At 42.2% G+C, this 26,603-nt stretch overlaps 1 protein-coding gene across 2 annotated transcripts; it reads right to left on the bottom strand.

The window, feature by feature from the left end:
* Window positions 1-7,204: 7,204 nt before the first annotated feature.
* Window positions 7,205-26,233, bottom strand: SLC30A10 (solute carrier family 30 member 10). 2 transcript variants are annotated; one of them, XM_017870013.1, is made up of 4 exons: window positions 25,387-26,227; window positions 24,515-24,592; window positions 15,866-16,105; window positions 7,205-7,283 (listed from the first exon to the last, which is right to left on the bottom strand). In XM_017870013.1, exons 1-4 carry the CDS (start codon window positions 26,024-26,026, stop codon window positions 7,258-7,260), a joined length of 984 nt encoding a protein of 327 aa, XP_017725502.1. In that variant the 5' UTR covers window positions 26,027-26,227; the 3' UTR covers window positions 7,205-7,257. The 2 variants fall into 2 exon arrangements, with proteins under 2 accessions (XP_017725502.1, XP_017725501.1); XM_017870012.1 differs by lacking the exon at window positions 7,205-7,283 and adding an exon at window positions 9,158-13,612 and having other exon boundaries at window positions 25,387-26,233.
* Window positions 26,234-26,603: the final 370 nt, after the last annotated feature.

Here is a 26,603-nt window from a genome sequence, read left to right as displayed (position 1 = left end):
ATCTTCTTATGTTAGAATTCAGTGGAGTAAGAACTTGTAGTTAAGGACAGATTTACTACATATCTAAAGTTCTTAGAGCTCTCATAGAGAAGAGCACCATGGAGAAAGAGGGAAGATCACGACTCTGCCGCATGACCTGCCTCTAAATGCATGGCTTGCTTTCCAGAGACCTGATGAGATCGCCATGAGGTGTGGCTGCTTTCATAAGGAGTAGGCTGTTCAAAAACATTAAAAAGTCCAGAGTTTTCGCTTGCCCAGCAGTTCAAAATGCAAGCCCTCTTTTATGACAAGGCTATTATGAATTCTAATGAACAACTTTTAGATAAGGGTGACAACGATTAGGCACCCCACATTTCAATAGCAATCAATAATCTCAGCTCTGTAGGACTCATGCCCTGGGATCAACTGAGCTTCGGCCTCTGTCTTCCACCATACGTTACTGCTTCAAGAAACCGCTTCACCTTTTCTCCAGTTTGCTTTTCTCCTTCCGTGTTGTGACGTGTCAAGGCCAAATACTGAAGAGAATCCAGTGGCTAATAACATAAAGAAAAGAAGCATCACTCATCAGGACATATTATATAGCACTGGTCTTTGAGGAGACTGGCTTGGGTATGCTGACCAACTGTGTTTAGAGGAAGTTATTGTCCTCGATAATAGTTAAACCAACACGTTTTAATTAAACATAAATTGTGCGTCCATCCCTGTGTTGGGGACTTCATTGGATTCTGAAGTGGAGGGCATCACAGAATAGTGAAAAGGGCAGAGGAACTGGAATCAAAAACAGCTTGGTTCTAATCCTGGCTCCACTGTAACTGAGTTGGACAATCCATTTAAATTTTCTGAGCTGGCAGGGCGCAGTGGCTCACGCCTATAACCCCAGCACTTTGGGAGGCCGAGGTAGGCAGATCACCTGAGGTCAGGAGTTTGAGACCAGCCTGGCCAACATGGCGAAACCCTGTCTCTACTAAAAATACAAAAATTAATTGGGCATGGTGGCACATGTCTGTAATCCCAGTTACTTGGGAGGCTGAGACAGGAGAATCGCTTAAACCCAAGAGGCAGAGGTTGCAGTGAGCCAAGATTATGCCACTGCACTCCAGCCTGGGCGACAGAGGGAAACTCTGCCTCAAGAAAAATAAAATAACATAAGCTCTCTGAGCTTTATTTTCCTCATTAGTAAAAAGGGAACTGACTCTTCAGGGGTTTTGTGAGGATTAAATGAGATGATATGTACAAGTCAAGTAACTCCCACAAAGAGGTACTGAGTCAATGTTATTGTTATTTTTATTATTATTATTAACATATATTCTGTGCTCTCAAGAAAAAAGCTATTTATTTGAAGATATGAAACATGTAATCAAATATTAAATGGATTAGTAGTAGCAATAAGTGTCATTAGAACCAGAACTCGAGAAAATATGAGATTAATACTATTTTAAATAACTTTTCATGATATTATCTAAGTAGTATATACTCACTATAGGAAACTGTGGGCAGAGAGAGCAAAAAGCATAAAGAAGAAGTGCTTTAAGGACATTAAGACAAAATCCACACATACCTAATACCAGAAAGTGTCAGAGTTATGCCAATGGTACTTAAAGTTTATATGATTTTCTAAAGGAAGTAAAATTTATCAGTAGGAGAGTAGATATTTAAGTTGATATGGCTGCATAATGGAATACTATATACCTGTTAATAAAAATGAGATAAATCTTTATGTCTTGTCTGGGAAAGATCACAGAATATATTGTTAATTTTTAAAAGCAAGTTGAAGAACAAACCATATGTGGTTATTTTGTTCAACATGTTTTCCTCTAAAGTTCGGATTTCTCTCACTTTACTTGCTCCTGCACTCTTTTGTTCTACTGCCACTTAGTAATAAAAAATGATCTAAGAGAGGCAAAAAGAACATATAAGGGAGGTGACGAAGGAAAGCAAGAGATATTACAGAGCCCCAAAGTAAAACAAACAATACTTTCTTATCAATGAGCAAAGAGGCTAAAAACATCTGTTCCAAATGTGATGGCCTGAAATGGATGTGGGTGTAGTAGCCTGAGTCCCAGGCCGTGTAAAGGGGAGATAGAAGTCCTGCCGCGCTATGTGCTGTCGCCTCTTGGGAACCACAGATAACTCATTTGTAGCATTCTTTCCACTGAAGTGTTGAGCATCACTCAATAACTATGCAGCAAAGCCCCAGTGGAACGTTGATATCAAAGAACAAAGAAAATACCTGCTTGATGGACTGTAAGATGAGAAGTAAATTAAGCTTCACTGTTTTCATTCATTCATTCATTCATTCATGTATTAAACAAGCATTCATTGATAAGTAGACAGCCAGGATGATAGCCCGGCCCCTCACAAGTGGTGCGAGCTCCCGTGCTGTGATGTACACTGTGGCCGGACTCTCAGTAACATAAGATTATTTCCTAGAAGTCAATACAAAGGAAGAAATAACCTTATGCCTCTGGCAGGCCTTCTGATCATGATACTTAAAACTTAAAAAAAAAAGAAAAGTCACATGATGCAAGGAAATAAAATGAAACAAAATGAGAGAATGCAGACTGCGTGCGGTGGCTCACGCCTGTAATCCCAGCACTTTGGGAGGCCAAGGCAGGTAGATCACTTAAGGTCAGGAGTTTGAGACTAGCCTGGCCAATATGGTGAAACCCCATCTCCACTAAAAATGCCAAAATTAGCCGGGCATGGTGGCTCGTGCCTGTAGTCCCAGCTACTTGGGGAGGCTGAGGCAGGAGAATCGCTTGAACCTGGTAGGCAGAGGTTTCAGTGAGCCGAGATCGTGCCATTGCATTCCAGCCTGGGCAACAGAGTGAGACTCCATCTCAAAAAAAAAGAAACAGAGAGGATGTATTTGATCCATGTCCTAAAATCAGGCAGCCATGGAGGCCAAACTATACTCAACAAAAAGAGCTAATTTTTTAAATCACTATTTGCCAGGAACATGCATTATCTCATTTAATCTTCACAGCACCCCTGGGAGGCAGGTATAGGCCTCACATATAAAATGTGGAGGATACTGACGCCTCAGAAGGTGAAGTAACTTGCCAGGGTCACACAGCTTCCAGGTGTCCTTTCAGCCAGGATTTCAGTGCTCATAGCTTGCTTCATTAAAACGTACCACAAATATATTAAGTACTGAGAAGATAATACAAAGAAAAGTACACCCCTGGCATCTGGAAACTGATACTATACAAGACCTTGGTGTTGGTGGGACTGGCCTGGCTCTCACAGCTAAGCCATTGTATTCTCCTGTGGAGTACAAACCGTCTCTTAGAACACTAGTGCCAGACAAGAGGCCACTGTGACTGTGATGAAGTGAGGTGAGAAACAAGACCACTCTGTAATACCGTCTAAGCCCAGACAAAAGCAAGAGCACTGTGCAAATCACTAAAATACCAGACCCCCACCCTGGATAAAACGAGTGACAGCAGCCTCAGCCTCCCAAAGTGCTGGGATTACAGGTGTGAGCCACTGCAGAGGGAGGCAGAGGCAAGAAGATCGCTTGAGGTCAGGAGTTCAAGACCAGCCTGACAACATAGCGAGACCTTGTCTCTAATTTAAAACAATCAAAAAACTTAGCCAAAGGTGGTAGTGAAATCCTGTAGTCCCAGCTACTCAGGAGGCTGAGATGGGAGGATCACATGAGCCCAGGAGGTCGAGGCTGCAGTGAGCTACGGGCCTGCCACTGCACTCTAGCCTAGGCAACAGAGCTAGACTCTGTCTCACAGAAAAAAAAAAAAAGTGACAACTACTTCCAATTAAAACTTGAGCCTTGCTTCATTCCTCCCTGCTTCCCTTAGATATAGGATTTATTAAGATACCTAGTCAGTGTTATCCCCACTTGCTGACAGCATCCAATCCAAAGCAAAGCCTCATTTCATTTAATCCTCCCCCAAAATCACCTAACATGAACCCAAATCCTCAAAGAAGTTTGTGAACGCCCTCTTGCTGATATGCCCCATGTTTTCCCATGGTGTACCTTCTCCTCTTGGCATCAGTTATTAAACCCAACTCATTTAACCACAGGTATGTTCGTCTCTAGCTGGAAGGCATTGACAGAATGGAGGTTCACTCAGAGTCAGCTGAAGCCTTCGCGGCCTCTGAATGGAGCCCTGGACTCAGTAGCCCTCTAGCAGTGACATTACTGTTCGAGATGAAACCTGTGTATGGCTGGGAGATGAGGTCCTGTTGAATCAAGCCCTGGTATTTTGTTGAAGCACTTCAGCATTGAATTGTGTTTTCTTAGAAATAAGGGCCCTTGGAATTTGGGGGTGGAGGTGCAGGGTTCTGCGTCCAGGTCTGTATAGTTCTTTGCTACAGTCATGTAATAACAGCCTCTGCTGTTCCAAATCTAATTGGATGCTAACAGGCTAATCTACACCATATATTTTTGACATTTCAAGAGTTGTGAGTTAACAATTGGAATAACTCTGGCTCAAATTTTACTTATTGATTAAAGTTGGCATGTAAAGAAGATTTGTTAATAGCATTCATAGAGCATTGAGAAACCCAGGCTCTGAGCTGAGCATTCTCCATGGGTCATTTCCTTTAGTCTGTGCGACAATCTCATGAGGCAGGAACTCTAATTGCCTCCATTCCACATATGGCACAAACGAGGCCCAGAGAACTTTTTAAATTCCCTGGCAATTTACTTTCACAGGTCAAATAACTAACAAATAATTGAGTTAGGATTTGAAAGCAGACAGATTTCAAGGCCAGAATGTTTAAACCTTAAGCTATAGTTCATAGTATATATTGATTTTTATAATAAAATCTCTCTGTAAACACTTTCTTATAACTTAAGATTAGTCATACCATGGGTCAAGTCATGTCTCCCCACTCAGGAAGTGTTATATAGTGCAATTTTTTGTTTTTGTTTTTGAGTCAAAGTCTCTCTCTGACACCCAGGCTGGAGTGTAGTGGTGCCTCTCGGCTCACTGCAACCTCCGCATCCCAGGCTCAAGCGATTCTCCTGCCTCAGCCTCCCGAGTAGTTGGGATAATAGGCGCCCACCACCACGCCTGGCTAATTTTTTTATTTTTGGTAGAGATAAGGTTTCACCATGTTGGCTAGGCTAGTCTTGAACTCCTGACCTCAAGTGATCCACCCGCCTCGGCCTCTCAAAGTGCTAGGATTACAGGCGTGAGCCACTGCGCCCAGCCAATACTGCAATTTTTAACAATGGAAAGTAAACGCTATAAAACATTCTCAATAATCTCGCCTTCCAAAAGAGTCAACAGTTTTTTTCTGAATGCTTTTGGGCATCAGATGACCTCTGCAGACTCACAGTACCCCAACGTAGTCTTCTTTTGGTCCCAGTTTTCTGAGGCAGATAGGAGACCTGGTTGTTATCAGTACCACTGCAAGCCTCTATCGACCTTGGCCACTGAAACAATTTGCTCCCCCACCTTCGCCTTGTCCCCACCCAGCCCTGTGGTTATAAATCCCATGCAAATTTACTCTTGCATCTTCAAGCCTAAAAGAATCGTGCAATGTGTCAAATATTTTGGCTCTATATTGGATTTCATTATTATGTCACAGCCACATATGTGACCATGTGGTGAAAATATGAGATAAAGGAAAAGTCCACCCTCTTTTTTGCCTCACACAAGATGAGAGAGACCATGGCTCTGCTTATGCTCACAGGATATGTCAATATCAGAGTGTGCTCTGGAATCAGGACACTAGTCAAGGAAGGTCGCAGTTGGTCATCCACAGGAAGTCAACTTTGGGGCAAAATGACACACTCATATGGAAAAGGAAGTCAGTCAGAAAGAGAAACCAGAAAAGAAATAATTTGGTAAATGTAATGCGAAAATCAAAAAGAAAAAAAAAAAAACAAAAACAAGAAGAAAGTTTTTTGGCATAGAAGAAACAGACTACTCTATAATACTCTCTCCCTAGCTAATACAAAACTCGATTCACTAGCCTATAGAGAAAAAGCATCCTTGCACCCTCTCACATTCTAACTTCCTTAGGTATCTTTGTGCTCTGCTTGTCTGCTGAAGAAGATAAACCCTGGGGGTGGGGGTGCGGGGCTGGGGTGAGAAGGGAACCACAGTGACAGGCTGCGGAAGTTTGTCCCTCCTCCTGGAGCAGAGGGAAGCAAGAGCGTTGGCAAGAGGAAGTTTAGGGAGCTGGCCAAGAGGCTCCTGCAACAGCACAGGCTGAGGTGATACAGCTGAACCTGAGGAACAGCAGGAATGGGAAGGAGGCGCTGACATGAGTAGTACTTTGTGGGGAGCATTAGTTGAGCGTAATGACGAGTTAGACATAGGATAAGCATAAAGGCAGCATTAAACATGGCTGCAAAGTTTGAGCTGGTTTGTGGGGAAAAGCCAGGAGGTAAGGGGGAATCTGGGGCAGTATGCTTCCACTGAAAGGAACAGAGAAGAGTCAAGGAAAGTTGATTTTAAAATTAGGATAGCCTGGGCATGGGTGGCTCACGCCTGTAATCCCAACACTTTGGGAGGCCGAGGTGGGTGGATCACCTGAGATCAGGAGTTCAAGACCATCGGGCCAACATGGTGAAACCCTGTCTCTACTAAAAATACAAAAAACTTAGCCAGGCATGGTGGCCTGTCCATGTAGTCCCAACTACTTGGGAGGCTGAGGCAGAAGAATCTCTTGAACCTGGGAGGCGGAGGTTGCAGTGAGCCAAGATTGCGCCACTGCACTGCAGCCTGGGAACAGAGCCACATTTGATTGGCCAAAACTCAGTGACGGGCGCAAGTGTGGGCTACAGTCATGAGCTGTAGTTCATGATGTACAGAGAAACCTTTAGGCTGAAGTTAAATATGTAAGGAGGCAGTTTTAGGCTAAACTTGACTTAACAACAGTGAGTCCTTCACTGATGGAGCTCAGCATACTGGGCAGGACTGGAGATGCCAATAGCTTGGTGCGTGTTGGGTGAAAGGCTCTGTACAGAGCAACATAGAGCAGCCGAGGAAGATTTTTCGAGAAAATTGTCTTCTGAAAATATTCTATTCTTGGCATTTCCCCAATTTGCCCTCTCACACTCCTCCCACCAAAGCTTTAGGGGCAACTGCCTAAAGAATTAAAACTAAGCTCTCAATTCAGAAGGTCCTTTCCCTCTTTCTCTACTCGCTGAACCACTCCAAGGCTGATTTCAAATGCCAACTCTTCTGTGAAGCCGTCCTTGACTCTTCATTCTTTCTTCTTCATTTTCACCCATGTTGCTTATACCACCATTTAGTGCTGCTTAGCATTGAATGATGTTTAATTAATTGACAAAATGGAGTTACCTAGATGGCAGGAGGCAGGATAAGAACAGGAAAAATATGAATGCCAGTTTGAAAGTGTGAAAGAATAAGATCCATTGACATTTAAATCTGTTCTCATATGCATTATCTCCTTTAATTCCTACAATCCTGTGGAATAGAGAATACGGAATAGAAAGTCTGTACTCTAACTCCTGGGTTCAGTCCTCTGCTTCATACTACAGACTCTTACTGTTGAAGAAATTGATGGTCTTGAAATGTCGTGTAGCCCCCTTTATTGCAGATGCTCCCCAAGGGTTGGCATGTGCACATTTGATCACAGAACGCATCCAGCACACGGTTATCTCAGCAATCACAGGCTATGCGTAGCTACCCTTAAACTCCCACTAAGTCACGTGGCCTTACTTAACTTCACATGTGGATTACAAACTCCTTGAAGACAAGAATCACTTGCACACACTTTGCAATAAGTGTATGCTGATAAATCAATTAATTGATAAAAGCAATTGAAAAAAACTGGAAGACTGTTCCTCTAATCCAACATTTATAAAGATTACAGTCAACCCATTGGAGAGATTTCAAATCCAGAGACCCTCTCCAAAATAAGCCAGGCCTCTCTATCTTCCCTAAATCCAAACAGCTTTCCCTTCTACACAAAGCCTACTGAGCCAAATCAGTCAGAGCTCAGGGCCAAATGGGTCCTTCTAGAAAACCAAATCAGGGCGGGGTACGGTGGCTCATGCCTGTAATCCCAACACTTTGGGAGGCTGAAGAGGGTGGATCACTTGAGGTCAGGAGTTCAAGACCAGCCTGGCCAACATGGTAAAACCCCATCTCTACTAAAACTACAAAAATTAGCTGGGCATGGTGGCAGGCGGCTGTAATCCCAGCTACTCAGGAGGCTTAGGCGGGAGAATCGCTTGAATCTAGGAGGTAGAGGTGGCAGTGAGCCCAGATGGTGCCACTGCACTCCAGCCTAGGTGACAGAGGAAGGGGTGTGAAGGAGACTAGCAAAACAGAAAAAGAGAAATAGGCCCAAATTATTAAAATCAATCCAAGGAGTTACTGAATAATAAACTTACCAGGCTAAGTGACAAAGACAATATGAGTTCTGCTACTTTTAGTTATCTGTTTAATTGACACAGACATATCTCAGTCATGTTTTTATTTTTTAAAAAAATTTTATTTACAGTACCATTGAACATCTTTAAAAGGTATGCTTATGTACATACATTACTGGGGGATTTGCATGGAATTATTAATGAGTTATTTAAACTTTATGTCTTAGAGTTTTGACAATTCTCTCAAATGTGAGGATTGCAACTCTAGCACAATTGCCTGTGAGGACAGGAGGAGAATTTTAAGCAACAAAACTCCACAATACTGTAACATAACCTCAGATCTCCAGGAAGAGGTCACTCTCCCTTGAAAATCATCCTTTCTGGATTGTTCTCATTAGAATGCAGAGCAGGTTCAGTGTCTCTGGTATGGCTCTGTACTAAGAGGTGACAGTTGATCATCTATCAAACATTCAAGAAAGTTCCATGTAAACAAAAAGGTATGAAATAAAACACATGAAAAGAGAAGCACCAGAAAATGACCCATCTGCATTATCTAAACTCTAGATGGGTAAGGACATGCAGATTACATTGAGGATTATTGTTCAATGCAATTTCCACTTGAGAAACTAAATTCCTGGTTTGACAACCTCATTTCTACCTGTGGCTACTCGAGGGTAAATAAACTAAGCAGCACAAATACGTGACACTTTATCAGGGGCATGACATCTGTAGAGCAGGCATGCAGTCAGTGATCATTCACCCAAATTCAAAATTCAAATCAGGTCATGTTTCCTCATTTTTTCTATATCAGGCTTTTTTGTTTGTTTTGTTTTTTGAAGTCTTTTACTATAGGAATGTGAAGATATATTTAAAAGCAGGATACTTTAAAATCAGGAAATGTATTTTGCTCTCTTGAAGAAAATAGATATGATTTGGCAAAGGATAAAATTAGCCATAAATGATAAGGATTTTTTTTAACATCTGAACTTGTCATTAGCACTAAGATGAGCTGCTTACCAGGAACTAATAAGAAGAAACATCATCAAGTTTAAAATTGATCATTTTAAATATGAAGGAGATTTTAAACATCTTAACCCCATCTATCAATTGTGCTGGTAACTATCCAGTCTCATTTGGTAGCGGGCTCATCAAATTGAGGATATTCAGGAATTAAAGAGATCAGCACAGAAGAGTGAGACCAAACGCTTTTTTCTTCATTTCATTTACTGTTATAATGACTGATATGTATAAAGGGATTTACAAGGGCTTTTCAATTCAAATTACATTTTTCTTTAAATGTCCAAAGTTCCTGTGTGGAAACAACTGCAACTTTTATGAATAGACTGGTCTTGCCTTTAAAATACGTTTTAAAGAGCAAATTCTGCAGAATTAATTATTAAAAAGACTATGGGACTTTGGAGAGGCTTTCATCAACATTGTCCCTAAACTACCCTTAGTTCTACCCAGTGGCTCAGAACTTGGGGCAATTTTTCCCCCCAGGTTATATGTGACAATGTCTAGAGACACTGGTTGTCACAACTTGGGGGGACAGTACCAGCATTTATGAATAGAGGTCAGGAGTGCTGCTAAACATCCTACAATACACATCCCACACATCAGGAGCAAGAACACATCCAATTCAAAATGCCAATAATGCCAAGACTGAGAACCCCTGGAGTAAGCCTCACAAAAGCTCTTATGACCTCACAGGGCAGCTGTCTTATTGTAATCTCAAATCTACCTCAGTGATTTCCTTGACATTCAAAACACCTATTCCTACTGAACTTTAGAGTTCTTGATTTACCACCACTGGAATTTGCTCTACCAATGGCAAAAAAAAAAAAAAAAAAAAACTAAATATGGAGAATATTCTTAATTCTTCCTCAAATAATGTCTCTGTATTTTATTGATATTTTATCAAGAAGTTAGAGAGTAATTTTATTTTCTGTCAACAATGGATCCTGTCTGTGGATATTCATAATGGCCCAATATCATGTAAAAAAATTAATTATATTTTCGAAAACAATGTTGAGAGTCAGAAAATGAAGCAGACATAGTATTTCCTATGGCCAATGCTAAAATAATGTGGAAAGGACTGTTTCTATAGAAACAGAAGCGCAGTAGGGCCCTGTAGAAGGCCGGGTTAGCACACAGGACAACTGGTCCCTGACCTGACACACAAAATGTGCCGTAGACTTTGAAAATTACGTCAGTTCTTTAAAAAAAAAAAAAAAAAAAAAAGGTGGTGGGGCGGGATTTTCTGTAAATAAGTATATAGGAGCACCAAACTGAGTGCCAGTGTTTTCTAATCTTAAAGGAAAACAGTGCTGTTTTGAATCTATTTATCAGCTGCTACTGCCACCAAGCAGGGCTGATTTAAAGGCAAAAAGAAAACTCTTGTATTTCCTTGGGAGAATTAAAAGGCAGGACAATTAAAGAGAGAGCTAAACTCAAGTGAAAATAGCATGCAGCAGGCATCACTTGCCACAGGTGGCAAATGCAAGCCACCCAACCCAATACAAAATTATTGCACTTAGCATGATTGGACATTATTAAATGCACTCAGCCAAACTGTCCTTAAAAAGGTATTATTTCACATTGACTCCAGACCATAATCTGGCATAACTGTCTATCAAGATACTTTTCTGAAGTTAGGTTTAATTATAGTGGAATTAAGTGCCTTTTCTTACCCAGAAAAATATTTTAGAGATTAAAGAACAGTGTTTAAATGCAAACTAATATGCATTCCTTCAGCCAGTTGCACAAAAACTGTGAAATTATAATTTTATCTTTTAATAAAGGCAGAATGATGTGAAATCAAATTAGACCTTCAGATTAGGAAATCGGAGAAAATTTCTTTTGGCTCTAAGGAATTTCAACCAATGTTTATGTAGGAGAATCTGGGCCACTTATCTCCATGCTGAGTTTCTTAGCGGATCCACTGTTTTGTGTGAGTACATGCCACACTTTTAACACTAAAAATAGAAATTCTTACTCATTAACCCCTTTATGCTTATAAAGTGCATGTAGCCTAGCCCAGTAAGTTCCCAGAAATAAAACATTTTAGACATTTTCTATTTACCTAATTCACAGCCAATTTAAACTCAGATAATACATTTTCAGGGAACAAAGAATTTCCTGTCCAGGTGCAGTGGCTCATGCCTGTTCTCCCCGTGCTTTGGGAGGCCGAGGTGGGAGAATCACTTGAGGCTAGGAATTCAAGGCCAGCCTGGGCAACATAGCGAGACCCTGTCTTTACAAAAAAGAAAAAATAATGATTTCCTATCCTACTGATCATAGCTGCTTATTTGTTTTAGCCTTCAAATTCAGGACTAAGATAAATTGTTTAAATATGATGTTTGTTCTAAAAAATTGTGGATGCTGCCTTCATTATCAACCCAGCACCTCTGATAAATCCTGTGCAGATTTTAAACAGGACTTTACACACTAGGAGATGGTTATTTTCATACAATCTTGCAGTCTAGAAAAGATGATACTAGTTGTCTAGTGATGCACCTCCCATTTTCTCATACCTGTGAGACTGTTCTGATTTAAATACTGATGCTGAACAATGTGTTAAATACATGACAGATGCTTCTCTACTACCAATATAGTTTGGTTATGGGTCTGAATCCAATTATAAAAATTTTATTTGAACTTGGTAATATGGATCAGAGACATGAAAGAAAATTTTAAGTTCCTCAAAAACACATTAAAGGCAGCAACTAAGCTAATTCTCATTTCTCCCTTGGACATCAACTTTTCCATTGAGTCACTAGTTGACAACTATAATAAATACTTTAAAATATGTCTAATTAAAGAGAAGGCAGTCTAGCTTCTTTATTTCACAAGAATTAACACTGGATGTTAAGGATTCTGCTATCCCAGGAATGCTCTTTTCTGGTAAATGCTGCATAGATCAATGCAATCGTATGAAAGAAAAGTCAAAGGACATTTGGAAAAATAAGTAAATCATTACCAAAGAACTAAATGAAAACAGCTCCAACTATACTGACTCTAAAAGACAGCTGAGTATTTGTGTCATACTTAAGGAAGCTGAAATATTCCCTCACTTCCATGTGAAAAACGTGTATTATATATTTAAGCATTTGAAACATTCTATAGCCGCAATTCATTTCACAGCAGAAAGTAAACATTAGTTTTCTCTCACCTCACAAAAAATGTAGAGATGGCCAAAACCTCTCTACTAATCTTTACCTCCTCTAGAATGTTCTGAGAATATTTTCTACCGTAATAGTTACTCATTTTATATTTATCCAAAAATGAATCAAAGAAAAAAGATACTTCTTCAGTGCCAGAAATATTTAACTTGTCTCTTTTATGATCATTAAGGGGAAAGGGAAAAATACACCTATTGTGGTACTTTCGTTTTTTGAATGTATTTAAGCTATGATCTCACCTGAGCATTAGCTAGAAGTTCTAATCAGTTTAGAAACAAGAACTTATTTGAACACTGTATCCGCAGCTATTGAGCCCCAGTCCCAGACTTCAGTGTCCCTGATATATACACTAGTGCAGTTTGCTTTAGAAAATGCATGTTCAAGCTGAAACAGTCAAAGAGCAGCATGAGACACCCAGGGGAATGGAAAGGGGTTACATAAAAATTCACAGACATGTTTAACTAAAATCCCTAACAGCCAACCCCTAGTGAACACAGAGCATGCACGCTGTAAGTCCGGTCTGAGCCTACAACCCGGAAAGTTCTTTTTATGAGCCAAGATGGTGGCTCCAAAGTGCCTCGCCTATACAGTCTGATTATGTGGGTACCAGATTAAAAATGAGTGCTGTTGACATAACATTGGTCCTCCTGAGTTTTGTTAAGAGTTTGTCCGTGGTCACTCAGACAGCCGTCCAAAGACACTTCAATAGCCACTTCTCTTGTGTCTCTTCTACTGAGGCCATCACTTCCGTATGTGTCTAGGGAGGGCCCGCCATTGTGCTCAGCGCAGCCATTGACGTGGGCCAGAGGCAGTGCCCGGGGGGGACAACACAGCTGCTTAGCACAGCCCTTGGAGATGCAGGGTGAGTTGCAGAGCAATAGTAAGTCTTTCGGCTCCAGGGGTTCCCTCAAGTCCACATTTTCAAACTGGATGGTCACATTGTGGATTCCCGCACCGTGGAAGATTTCTCGAATTTTTGTGCTGGCATCTTGATATCCCCTGTCCTTAGGATACTTGATGTGTAGGGTGGCAATAATCTTTCCGCTTACAAGTTCCCAGATGTGCACTTCATGTACACTGCTAATTCCGGGCACAGCAGAGAGTTTGCTCACTATAACAGAGAAGAGCAAACAAAAGCCAAGGTGAGTGCTGCATTTGAAGCATGGAACTACGGGAGAGATATGGTCCCGTCAAGCACTCTCACCAAAATGGCTGCATACTTACTAAGAACAGCAGGAAGAAATTAGTTCTACCTCTCTGGGTCCATTTGCCCTTAACCTTCTTTCTCCACACATTGTTAGCCCATACAAAGTCATTTAAGAAAATAAGTCTAACAACAACAAGAAAAAAGTCCCCAGGGTTGCTGAGTATACAAGGGAATGGACACTTGAATGAACTTCCCATAGTAGTATAACGTGCAATGCCTTTTCTTAAAAGGGATGATTTGGCAACATGAATCAAAAAAACCTTTACTAGCAATTCTAGTGCTAAAAGTTTAACCTAAAAGAAATAACCAAATATTTATGTACAAGAATGGTTTGGACAATGCTCCTTGTATTCATTAAAAAGATGGAACCAACAAGGAAATAGTTAAATCAATTATGTAATGGAATAAGATATAGTTGTTTAAAAGTAAGTTGCATATTTAAGGATATGAGAAAATGTACATAAGGTATTTTAAGTGAAAAGCAATTTGCTAAACTGTGTATATGGTATGATTTTCTTTTACTGCATATAGAAGAAAATATTAACAGTGGTAGTTTCCACAATCAAATTATGAGAGATTTCTGTTTTCTCATGTAGGCTCCTCTGTATTTTCTATACTTTCCAAAATGAGTATGTATTTAGAGAAATGGTATTCAATACTGATTTGAGCAAAGGCTCTGCAGCCAGCTAGTATGAATCCTAGTTTAGACATTTACTAACTGCATGACGTTAGGCAATTACCTAACCTCTTTGTGCCTCAGCTTCCTTATCTGTATAATAGAAATGATAATAGTAACTTTTTGTATTATTTTAAGGATTAAAATACATTATTATAAGTAAAGCACTTAGAACACTTACATTTCTAGCATGTAGTAAATGCTATGAAAATATTGCTATTGTTATTACCATCTTGCGGGGTTTTTTTGGTTTTTTAGAGACAGAGAGTCTTGCCCTGTCTCCCAGGCTAGAGTGCAGTGTCATGTTTATGGCTCTCTGCAGCCTCAAACTCCTGGGTCCAGTGATCCTGCCACCTCAACCCACTAGTAGCTGGGACCACAGGCACACATTACAACCTTTACTTTTTTATTTATTTATAAAAAATAATTTTTTATTTTTGTAAAAATGAGGTCTTACTATGTTGCCCAGGCTGGTCTTGAACTCCTGGTCTTATGCAGTCCTTTCCCTTCAGCCTCCCAAAGTGGTGAGATTACAGGCGTGAGTCACAACAAGTAACCCTCTATTGTTAAAATATCTGTTTTAAATATATCACTTTATTAAAAACATATCCAGTATATATCACAAATTTCTTTATATATGTTTATCTTATTTCCTCAATTGGGAAACGAACTAGCTCCTGGGAAGGCAAAGGCAATGCTGTGTGTCTGCTCCTCTGTCTCCTTCCCTCTCCCACCACCTACTCTACCTGCAGCTCTGGGCAGTGCTGTGAGAGACACAGTGACTTGCATGCCCGCATTAACTAGAAAGTAGGGTCTAGAATATGAATGATTTGTGTTTTTAGAATAAGGAAAATAAAGTTCCTGGCAGAAATGGCCTTATTTGGATTAAAATAAATCTTTGACATGAAAGTAAGTAGCCCAGGAATAGGTATTATCCAAGCATTGCATTTTTGTTTTGTTTTGTTTTGAGTCAGAGTCTCACTCTGTCACCCAGGCTAGAGTGCAGTGGTGCAATCTCGGCTCCCTGCAACCTCCACCTCCTGGGTTCAAGCGATTTTCCTGCCTCAGCCTTCTGAGGAGCTGGGACTACAAGTGCATGCTACCACACCCAGCTAATTTTTTGTATTTTTAGTAGAGACAGGGTTTCACCATGTTGTTCAGGCTGGTCTCGAACTCCTGACCTCAGGTGATCCGCTCGACTTGGCCTCCCAGAGTGCTGGGATTACAGGCATGAGCCACCATGCCCGCAGCAAGCATTGCATTGCAGTTGAGTCAGAGAATCACAGATTGCAAAGGACCTTTGGTACTTGGAGCTGAGTCATCTTAATAGGCTATAAAACATATGATGATGTGTTTACCACCTGGTGATTTAAGGTGTTTCAGAATACATAACCCAAAGACTGCTCTTAAATAATGCTTGTCCTTTGGCCTAAATAACATTAAAGTGAGAGTGGTTCTGGATCAAAATTCAGTCTACTTACTCAGCTCTTCCATGTTGACTCCTTTGGGGACCATCTGCAGCAGAATGGCAGCGGTCTCCTTGATGAGCGGGAAGGCGGATGACAAAATGATGATGACCATGAGGACAGTCAGGCTGGGGTCAATGTAACACTGCCAGTTACACGGGTCCTCACTCTTCAGGGGAAGCACATAGAATATGATGGCCGTGATGACCACAACCACGGACCCCAGGGCATCTCCCATCACATGCAAAAGTACACCTGCCAGGAAGAAAGAAAGACTACTGCAGCACAGATGCAAATCTGGAAGCCACGTGACACTCACTGGCTTGGATTTCCAGGTATACGAATATCTGTTACCATTTGGAGTTTTTTGGTTTTTGTTTTGGTTAGAGCAGTAGGATGAATCAAAATAATGGCAACTACTTCTTAGGAAACAAAGCCCCAGGTCACCATCTCAGGACTCAGAGTACCTTGGAAGAGCAACAGCCTAGGAAGATTCTGACCTGTAGGAAGAATGCCTGTGCCATCTCCCTGGGCCACATCGCTACCGCTCACCACCTATCAAAGGGCACCAAGCTGGAAAACAGAGGCTGTGCAAATGATTTCTTTTTCTTTTAGACAAGTATCTGTGCTTTACATTATTTTAAACATGTTTAAGGGGAGAGGGAACAAGTTGTATTAAGAGAGTCTTTAAAACAAATTGTCTTTTTCCTACCTTGATCCGCTTTCCCCTTTCCCTGTAAGCATTTACCTACTTTGTTTTTAGTCTGTGGTCATTTAAATGGCATTTGGTTTAAGAGGTGCCCAAGAACAGGGACTCCAGCAACATTTCCGTTGCATAAACAGCCATTTATCACAATAAAATAAAATTAAAATTCTACAGATAATACTAAAAATTGTGGGTGCCTTTAATTAAGGGAATTGTTTCTAAAGATACTGATTATGATATAGAACATACTCATTCCTCAGCAAAGATTTGAGTGCCCAATTGTTAGCCAAAGACTAAATTGGGATTTAGTAAGTAAATTAGGTAAAAATTTGGTCAGAAAAATTATAAAATATAAACACAAAGCTTTGGGTTTTGGTTTTGGGGGGGTTTGTTTGTTTTTACAGAAAGCAACATCAGAATCTTGCAATTCAAAGTATAGTTTGCAAACCAGTAGCATCAGCATTACCTATGAGCTTGTTAGAAATACCGCATCTCAGGCCCCACCTCAGATCTGTAGAATCTGAACCTGCATTTTAAAAAGATGCCCAGATGAGGCCAGGTGCGGTGACTCACTCCTGTATTCCCAGCACTTTGGGAGGCCAAGGCGGGTAGATCATCTGAAGTCAGGAATTCAAGACAGCCTGGCCAATATGGTGAAACCCTATCTCTACTAAAAATACAAAAAATCAGCTGGGTATTATGAGGGCACCTGTAATCCCAGCTACTCAGGAGGCTGAGGCAGAAGAATCACTTGAACCCAGGAGGCGGAGGTTGCAGTGAGCCAAGATAGTGCCATTGTATTCCCGCCTGGGCAACAAGAGTGAAACTCTGTCTCAGAAAAAAAAAAACAAAAAACAAAAATGCCCAGATGATTGGAATGCACATACTAGTTTCCAAAGCACTGCTCTAGAAGAAAGCATATATGTTAAGAAAGGTCGGCTTTGTCTCTCCATGTATTCCACAGACTTATGCAGTAGAACTAATAGTAATCCAAATTACTAACAACTTATGGCTAAGACTAAACAGTCTCACTTGGAAGGTGCTTTAATTGAGCTAATTCTTCCTCTTGGCAACACCTCCACAATTCTAAATAACATCATAGGTAAAATGGCATTCTGTGAACACTAAATGTAATTTGAGGCAATTGCCTCAAATTTTCCCCAAAACCTACAGGAATAAAAAGAATTCCCATATGTCCTTTTGACTGAGTGTTTACTTATGATAATAAGATCTTGATTCAATATATACATTAACATTCCCATTTTCTAATGCTGTGCTCCTTTCTCACAACACCCCACCCCCAAAGGAGCTTTTAACTCCCCAGTCCCTGTCCTGAACCACTGAAGGGAAACTCAAAAATACTTTGTTCCTCTACAAGGAGCTACGACTCGAAGCTTTAACTTGCTTCAGGACAGTACAAAATGCTACCATAAAAATATGAAAGCCTAATATTTCCTATACACATGTGATATCATGTTTACTGCGTGAGACAGTTTTTTATTCTCTGATTGTCTCATACATGTTAGATCCATTTCCTCCATAAGTAACATGAGGATCAGGGTCATACTCCAAATTGCCTTTGTTTATATAATAGCAATGTAGGCATTCAATAAAACAGTAGCTTCTGGTTGATTGTCATAACTCCTATGTCATACAGTAACTCTTGTCTTTAATAATAATAACTATTATTATTGTTATACTAACTAACACATATGCTCCAGGCGTTGTTTTAAGCGTGTTATACTTACCCATTACATCCTTTTAAGGACTGTAAAGTGGTTACCCTTGTGAAAATAAATAATGCAAAATCTAAGCTGTTGGAACTCAAAAGTATTTTGAGCCTTCAAGGAATGTGAATTACAGGGCCTGAGCTACGTGACAGGCAACTATAAACTGTTGTATGTCTGAATTCAGTCTTTTTCCTTACCTGCATTGCTCTGTAAAATGTTGTAAATGGCAAAGGGCCCCAGGGAAGACCCCCTTCTCTCTTACTGTTGATTTTCATCCTCCCTCTTACCTTTTTCATACAAGACACCAGGGCTATCACAGTCCCTTAATATGGAATGTTAAATACACTCTTTTAAGTTGGAAAGGAAATGAAAACCAACTATAAAGAAAACAAGCACTTGGAAAAGAAAACAAATTGTAGCTAATTTTTTTAACTCCTAAACTAGGCTTGTATACAAAATGTTGTAACCCTGCTAAATTTCTTTGTCTTATATATAAGCAAGAATTTGGCTTTTAACTTTGGAACCCTATCCCCATTTCTCTGGAGTGATGAGTCCCGGAATGGCCATTGCCAGCTTTTCACTTGAATAAACTCTTGAAAATTGGAATCTGATCCTTTTGATTATTTCTGGCTGGTACTCTCTTCATTTTACAAATGAGGAAACTGAGGCACAGAATACCTAAGTAACTTGTCCAAAATCACACAACTAAAAAGTGTTAACTGGAGATGTCAATCTGGGTAGTCTGACCAGAGATCTGCTGTGCATCCTGCCTCATGTAAGTTCTACAATTCAATTTCAGCTTTTCCTTCTGAGAAATCCCACTGTTACTCCCTAAGAATTACATAAAATAGTAACTTTCAAACTTGTTTTTCCCATAATCCACAGTAAGAATTATGTTTTGCATCCTAGCACAGAGATACCAATTGAAACAAATAATTCATGGGAAAGCAAAATTCATCCTTATATATGATTTCTTACTATTCTATTTCATTCCATTATAATTAATTTTCTACTAAACTAATTCTAGGCCCCAAATTATCATGGCCTTCAGTTTGAAAAACTGTTTAAAGCAGCATCCACTCAATTCCTGACATTTAATAATGCAATGTGTCTTCCAGCTGTCCATGAAAAGATGAAGAAGGCCTGGTCATGACCATTAACTACAGTGCACTGGCAAAATTCTGTGGGGTGTCTGTGAGTGTGTGTGAGTGTGTGTGTGTGTGAGAGAGAGAGACAGAGACTGAGAGAGAGAGACAGACACCGAGAGACAGAGAGACCGAGAGAGAGAAAAAGTGGGGTCTCCCTCTGTCACCCAGGCTGGAGTACAGTGGCACAATCATAGCTCACTCCAACTTCGAACTCTTGGGCTCAAATGATCCTCCCATCTCAGCCTCCCAAGTATCTAGGACTACAGGTGTGTGCCACTCCACCAGTTAATTTTTTTACTTTTTAAAAGAATTTTTTGATCTTTTTTTTTTTTTTTGCAGAGACAGGGGTTTGCTATGTTACCCGGGCTGGTCTCAAACTCCTGGCCTCAAATAATCCTCTCGCCTAAGCCTCTCAAAATGGAAAATTCTGAGATAAATACATGGATAACCTCCTCAGGGAGGAAAAGAGTCTCCTGTGATGAGAAATCTCAGGAAAGTCTTGTTGAGAGGTAGGCAATTTGGGCAGGCCTCTGGAGAGGAGGCAGACTTCAATAGGCAACCACAGGAGAAGGTATTTCAGACAGAAACACCTCACGGGAGACTCATGGGAAACTGCAGATAGAGGACGTGCTTGTGGGGCAACACTGGAGACTGACGCGCTAAATTTGGACTCAGACCCTGACGCTGTTGCTATGAGCCATGGACCTTAGGAAAGTCAACCTCTTTGAGGAGCAAGATTCTCATCTGTGAAATGAGGTAGTAATAATATCTGCCTCACCTCCCTCAGAGGCTAGTTCTGTAGATTATGTAAACAAATGTCTGAAAACCCTCTGAGAATGACCAAGAGGTGAAGATAATGATAACGGGCACCATTTGTTGAGTGGGTCCTCTGTGCTGTTCTAACCACCCATGTGATCCGGACAACACAGTGATGTTGGTCGTATTACCTCCATCACATAGATGAGGGGGCTGAACATTAAAGAGATTAAGTTCCTTGCCCAGGGTCACCTAGCTAGGAAAGGGGAGAGGCAGAACGCAAACCAAATCTGCCTGATCACAGGGTCTAAGCGCTCCTCACCTCACTACAGATGTACATTAAATGTTGATGGGTGTGCAGGGAGACAATGAAGAGCTGATGGGGGAGGTGAGGCCATGAAGGGGTGAAGGGAAGGGCAGAAACGTCTAGAAAGGAGTATTGGCATGGAACAGCAAGCTCTTGAATGTCAGCAGTGTTTAGACCATATCCTGCATGCAGTAAAGCCTTTGAGCAGACTCCTATGTGATCACATCTATGATTCAGAAAGATAAATCTGGCAGCATTATCTGAGACACAAAGAGCACCACTTAGTAGACAACTCAATCACCCGATTAGTCACAATGCTCTCAAGGTAGCTTTGCAAAGACAGCAAACCTCTGTACTTGGCCCTCACTTGCTGCCTTTAGATTAAAACAAAACCCCCAAAAAACTGGCATATAACATAAATTGGCAATTTGACACAAGTTGAAATCTGATGTGTCCTAGCACTTAGGAAAGCCATCAGTGCTGTTGAATTTGTTGAATGACTGGAAATAGTGCATTTGCACTGGACAAATGGTAATGAAAAAATGAGATCTTTCTTATTGGAAAAAAGTAAGAATCACAAAGAAACATCTCATCAAAGGGGATTTCTTTTCAAGGGATGTCAAGATGGCTATTCATCTATTTATGTTTATACCAAACTTTAAAAAACTAATTGTCTTTCTGACATATTGTTACAACATTTTTAATATATCATGTCTGATCCTATTAAATAAAATTGACCACTACAAAGCACATTGATGAGAATTTTAAGGGGATTGTGTTTTTACCATACTTTACAGTAGAAGACAGAGTGTGTTCCTTGGAACTCATTTTTTTGCTGGGCACAGTGGCTCACGCCTATAATCCTAGCACTTGGGAGGCCGAGGCAGGCAGATTACCTGAGGTTGGGAGTTCAAGACCAGCCTGGCCAACATGGCAAAACCCTGTCTCTACTAAAAATACAAAAAAAAAAAAAAAAAAAAATTAGCCGGGTGCAGTGGCATGCATCTGTAATCCCAGCTACTCTGTAGGCTGAGGCAGGAGAATCGCTTGAACCTGGGAGGCGGTTTGTGTTGAGTCGAGATCACGACACTGCACTCCAGCCTGGGCTACAGAGTGAGACTTTGTCTCAAAAAAACAAAAGAACTCATTTTTTTATTCCCACTGGAATAAGAGAAACGGTAAAGAAAATGAAGAAATTGTTTTTATTCACAGAGATCCCCATAGGCTGTTTCCTCTGCAGATCTGGAGACTGGGACACAGTCCTGCTTTCTAAAGCAGTTGCTCAAATGTTAGAAATGTAATCATTCAGTGGACTGTGTACTAGAGAAGCAAGCCCTCCCTGTCTGGAGTCTAGAGGCAATGTGTGATCATGGAAAGGGCCAGATACGTGATGCAGGAGCCCAGGATTCCAGCCTTGTCTCTGCTTGAGCTGTGGTGACTTGGGGAAGTCATCAAACTCTCTGCACCCTGCTTCCTCTTCTATGAAGTGAAAAGTCCATTTTCCCTAAGGTCCTTCCAGTTCTACCATTCTGTGATCCTTCCCTGAACTGTGGCTCCAAGATAAGAACACAGCACCAAAGGGGAGGCCAGCTTCACACTTAGCTGGGAATACGGAAAGGCTCCTATTAGCCACAGCACAGGTACTTGTCAAAAGCAGCAGGAATGATCTCAGCTAACACGGAAGCACTGTGGGTTGAGCCCAGCAGTTCCACCCACTAATTAAACGATCATTGTATCCACTCAGTAAGATTGCTGTGATTGCCAGTTTACTCATTCATGAATGGTACCAGGGACAAAGTATGTACTCAATAAAAATGTTAGCTAGTTTTCCTGCTATAAGCCTAAACACTTTATATGTTTCATTTATTTCAAAGCAATCCCATAAGGTGTGGGTACTGTTATTATCCTCATTTTAAAGATGAGGGGATTGGAGGCTTAGAGAGGTTCAATAACTTGCCCAAAGTCACATGGTTCTTAAGTGGCAGAGCCATGATTCACACTCAGGCAGTTTGAAGCCAAATCCCAATCTTTCAACCACTGCACTGTTCACCTCTATCAGCAGCTACAGGTGCACTGGTGTCAGTACCTGTAAACCAAGGGCCCAGCCAGGTATAGCAAGGCATTCTGCTACTGACATTTTTCTACCAAGAAACTTCAATAGCTTAGGACTAAAATTTGGCAAGTTCATATGAGTTTCCCAAACAAGATCACTATATCTTCGAGGGCCTACTCTTCTTCTTTGCTTCAATCCACCTACCTATTCTCTTTCCCAACTTCGTAACGTAAGAATGAGGATAGTTGGCCGGGTGCAGTGGCTCACACCTGTAATCCAGGGCTGCTGAGGTGGGCAGATTGCCTGAGGTCAGGAGTTCGAGACCAGCCTGGCCAACATGGTGAAACCCCGTTTCTGCTAAAAATACAAAACTCAGCCAGGCGTGGTGGTGCGCACCTGTAATCCCAGCTACTTGGGAGGCTGAGACACAAGGATCACTTGAACCTGGTAGGTGGAGGTTGCAGTGAGTAGAGATGGCGCCACTGCACTCCAGCCTGGGAGACAGAGCAGGACTCCATCTCAAAGAAGGAAAAAAATGAGGATACTTAACAGAACAGGCTTTGAAAAGTTAAAGTCTCTGATGGTGAACTCCACCTTAAAAATTCTGTATGTGTGTGTGTGTGTATATATACAGAATCTAGCTCAGTCTCCCAGGCTGGAATGCAGGGGTGCAATCTCGGCTCACTGCAACCTCCGCCTCCAGAGTTCAGCAATTCTCCTGCCTCAGCCTCCTGAGTAGCTAGGATTACAGGCGCCCACCACCACGCCTGGCTAGTTTTTGTATTTTTACTAGAGATGGGGTTTCGCCATGTTGGCCAGACTGGTCTTGAACTCCTGACCTCAGGTGATCTGCCCATTCAGCCTCCCAAAGTGCTAGGATTACAGGCCTAAGCCACCGCACCCACCCCAATGTATATACATTTTAAACTGGACCTTAAAAAAGAAAGATAGAGGATGATGATTTTTTTTTTCATTACGGACTATCTTTTAAAACTAAGCTCTTTCAGAGAGCAAATTCCCCTGTTGCCTTTAAATTTGTTTGATTAATTTAGAAATTTTTAGGAGCTCATATGTTGTTATCTTCTGGATTTTCCCTATAGGTTCACTCTGAGAATTACTTTGTAAAACAGATGCGAAACACTCAAAGTGAAGGTATCTCCAGAATTATTCATTTTTCATTATATTATTTCCATCAAAGCCCCACTTACAGGCTTTCCCCAAACCACAGGAAAGTAGAGGGTTGCTTAATCCTTGTTGGAATTCTCAAAGTCAAGACTGGGGATTAACCCCTTCTGGAATCACTCTAAAGCAAAGTCTATGCTCAAGAAGTCGGAAAGGAGAGATGTTGGATACAATGGTGTCCAGAGAGAAACACATCTCAAAAACCCCTGGGCTGACCCTTAGTCCAGTGCTTCCGACCTTGACCACATGGTGAGAAGAATGCTAGTTAGGTGCTTGCCCTGGGCCACACCAGAACACTTCCTTTGGTCCTGGGAGTGGAGGTTTTAGTGAGCCAACAGTTCCTTCACAAAAGCAGATTTCTGGCAGAAACAACTGATGCAATAGGGTCACTCAGCAATGCCAGATAGGGCACAACCTTGGATAGCAGCTCACCTACTCTTTTCCTACCTTTATCAAAATCAATTCAATAGGTTGCATGATTTGTTAGCAATATCCATGGACCAATAAAACCAAGTAAAGTAGTTACATAACATTGATATGTGCAGCTCTGGAGCAGGCAATATTAGCATGGATCTAAGTGGAGCTAAGATAAATCATTAGCAACCAGTTTCTCCCTCAGGATCAATGCAGTGATTACGAAAGAGAGTCAGATCATAGTCTATGCATATAACTGGCCTACTTTCAAACACACCTTTGCTTTATTAAAAGTCAAACAGAAATGAACAGCTCAATCCATGTGTGTCATAGAAAAGGATTTCAAATAGGCCCAAAGTCAATCCTACCTCTGATATTCAGAGCTTCAGACTTTTTCTCTTTTTTTGTCACCTCTTCTGGCTCATTCTGGCTGTTGAAGGAATCACCTGCATTCAAAGAAGAAACCTTGTGTTGTGTATAAGTTCTACAAACAAACAAACAAAAAAAAACCAATGGACTCAAAATAAGGTTTTGTTATTTTAAATTCCTACTAGCTTAAGGGAGACTCTTCTTCTGCACACCCACAGCTCAGAACAGTACATTTTGGCCTTGAAATAGCCTTGTGATCCACCTTTGAACTTCATTCACACATCCTTTCAAGTTAAAACAAAAAGAGGGCGAATCGGAGCCCACATGCAGCCCCCAAACCTGTGACACCCAAGAAGACAAATGGATGGGCAAAGAGGGAGGGAGAACAACAAAATTCAGATAGCAAGTAATGAGAGGGAGGAGGGGTTGGAGAATGCTGCCTGTTGCCCAATAATAATGACCGATTTCCAAGAAAATTGATACTCGTATAGAGAGAACACGGTAAGGGAAAAGAGGCTAGGGCTACCCGAGGATCCAGGAGAAAAAAGAAAGGATGGGGAATACGTTAAATTGGCAAAAGAGAAGTAAAGCGGGACTGTAAAGGGAATGGATTTATTTTAAAAAACAGAGAGAGAGAGAGAGAAAGAAAGAGAGAGAGAAAAAGAAAGAAAGAAAGAAAAGAAAAGAAAGAAAGAAAGAAAGAAAGAAAGAAAGAAAGAAAGAAAGAAAGAAAGAAAGAAAGAAAGAAAGAAAGAAAGAAAGAAAGAAAAGAAAGCATGCAGAAAAAAAGAGGGCGTGGGGTGAGAAGAAAGAGACTGGTGGGAGGGGGAAGGGCGGGCCAAGCGGTCCAAAGGATGCAACCGAAAGGCACCTGCTACGTTTGAGAACACGGTCGCCCCCTTCTCTCGCTTCCTTTCCACCGAGGTCGCCTGGAAGGTTACGGCCGAGTCCGAGCCTGGGGCTGTCGGGGCTGCAGCGCGCGGCTGGTCCTCTAAGCCCTGAGGCCCCCCGAAAGCGTCGGGGGCGCAGTCTTCCGCCAGCTGCTGCCGCTGTTGCAGGCGGCGACGGCGGCCCCGGCGGCAGCACGCGAACCAGGCAGCGCAGTCCTGGAAGATGAGCAGCCCCACCACGTTGACCAACAGCCCCAGGACGCCAACGATGAGCACCAGCTCGGGGTCATCGATGCGCTCGGGCCGGGCCAGGCGCAGCACGGCCTCCACGAAGATGGTGAAGCAGAGCGCGGTGAGGAAGACGGCGTTGCTCAGCGCGCCCACCACCTCGGCACGGGCGTAGCCGTAGGTGGCGCTGAAGCCCCCGGTGGGGCGCCGGGCAATGTAGCCGGCGCTCAGGCCCACGCACAGCGAGATCAGGTCGGAGAGCATGTTGAAGGAGTCGGAGAGCAGCGCGATGGAGTTGCCCAGGTAGCCGGAGACCAGCTCCGCCACGAAGAAGGCGACGGTGAGCACCAGCATGAAGAGCAGCCGGCAAGTCTTGCCCGAGTAGCGGCCCATCTCGCCACCAGCCGCGGGCGCCCGGCGCCGCCCAGGGGAGCGCAGCTAGCCCCGCGCGTAGCCACAGGTGGGGGGCGCGGCGCGGATACGTGAGGTCCGGTACCCGCCTACCAGGTTGTCTTGCCGATACTGCCCAGCCGCTTTTTATAACGCGAGGCCGAGCGCCACCAGTCCTCGCACGTCCAGAGTCTAAAGGAGTGGCAGCGGTTGTATTTGAACAGCCGGTGCGCCGCCTCCCGCGTCCCTTTTCCCCTCCCTCGCGGCCTGGGCCTGACTTGGCAGGTGGCCACGAGCCGATGCCTCTCTTTCTGGGACAGGACAGTGCAGACAGGGGCGCTGCGGAGGAGAGAGGGCGTGTCTGGATGTCAATCTTCACAGACTCCCTCCCCATACAGAGATGGGATTCACCAGACAACCCGCTTCTCCTGGCCCTCAGGGTCGCCAGTGTCCTGCTTACTCAGTGATAAGGGGCTTGGCTGCTGTGGGGTGTGTTGGCTGCTGTGGGGTGTGTTGGCTGCTGTGGGGTGTGTTGGCTGCTGTGGGGTGTGTTCGCTTCGGTGGACGGGGACACCTTCGA

Source organism: Rhinopithecus bieti, unplaced genomic scaffold, assembly GCF_001698545.2.
Source record: "Rhinopithecus bieti isolate Rb0 unplaced genomic scaffold, ASM169854v2 scaffold_1673, whole genome shotgun sequence".
Taxonomy (NCBI): domain Eukaryota; kingdom Metazoa; phylum Chordata; class Mammalia; order Primates; family Cercopithecidae; genus Rhinopithecus; species Rhinopithecus bieti.
The sequence above is the reverse complement of the archived record's forward strand: the minus strand, read 5'-3'. Positions and strand labels throughout refer to the sequence as shown.

Excerpts from the sequence above, each read along its gene's own strand:
- SLC30A10 (XM_017870012.1), bottom strand. The coding sequence starts at position 26,026 with ATGGGCCGCTACTCGGGCAAGACTTGCCGGCTGCTCTTCATGCTGGTG. Across the intron at positions 24,593-25,386 it reads CGTGTTCTCAAACGTAGCAG|GTGATTCCTTCAACAGCCAG; the intron begins GTGCCTTTCGGT and ends CTTTGAATGCAG. Across the intron at positions 13,613-15,865 it reads AGTCAACATGGAAGAGCTGA|TGAGCAAACTCTCTGCTGTG; the intron begins GTAAGTAGACTG and ends TCTCTGTTATAG.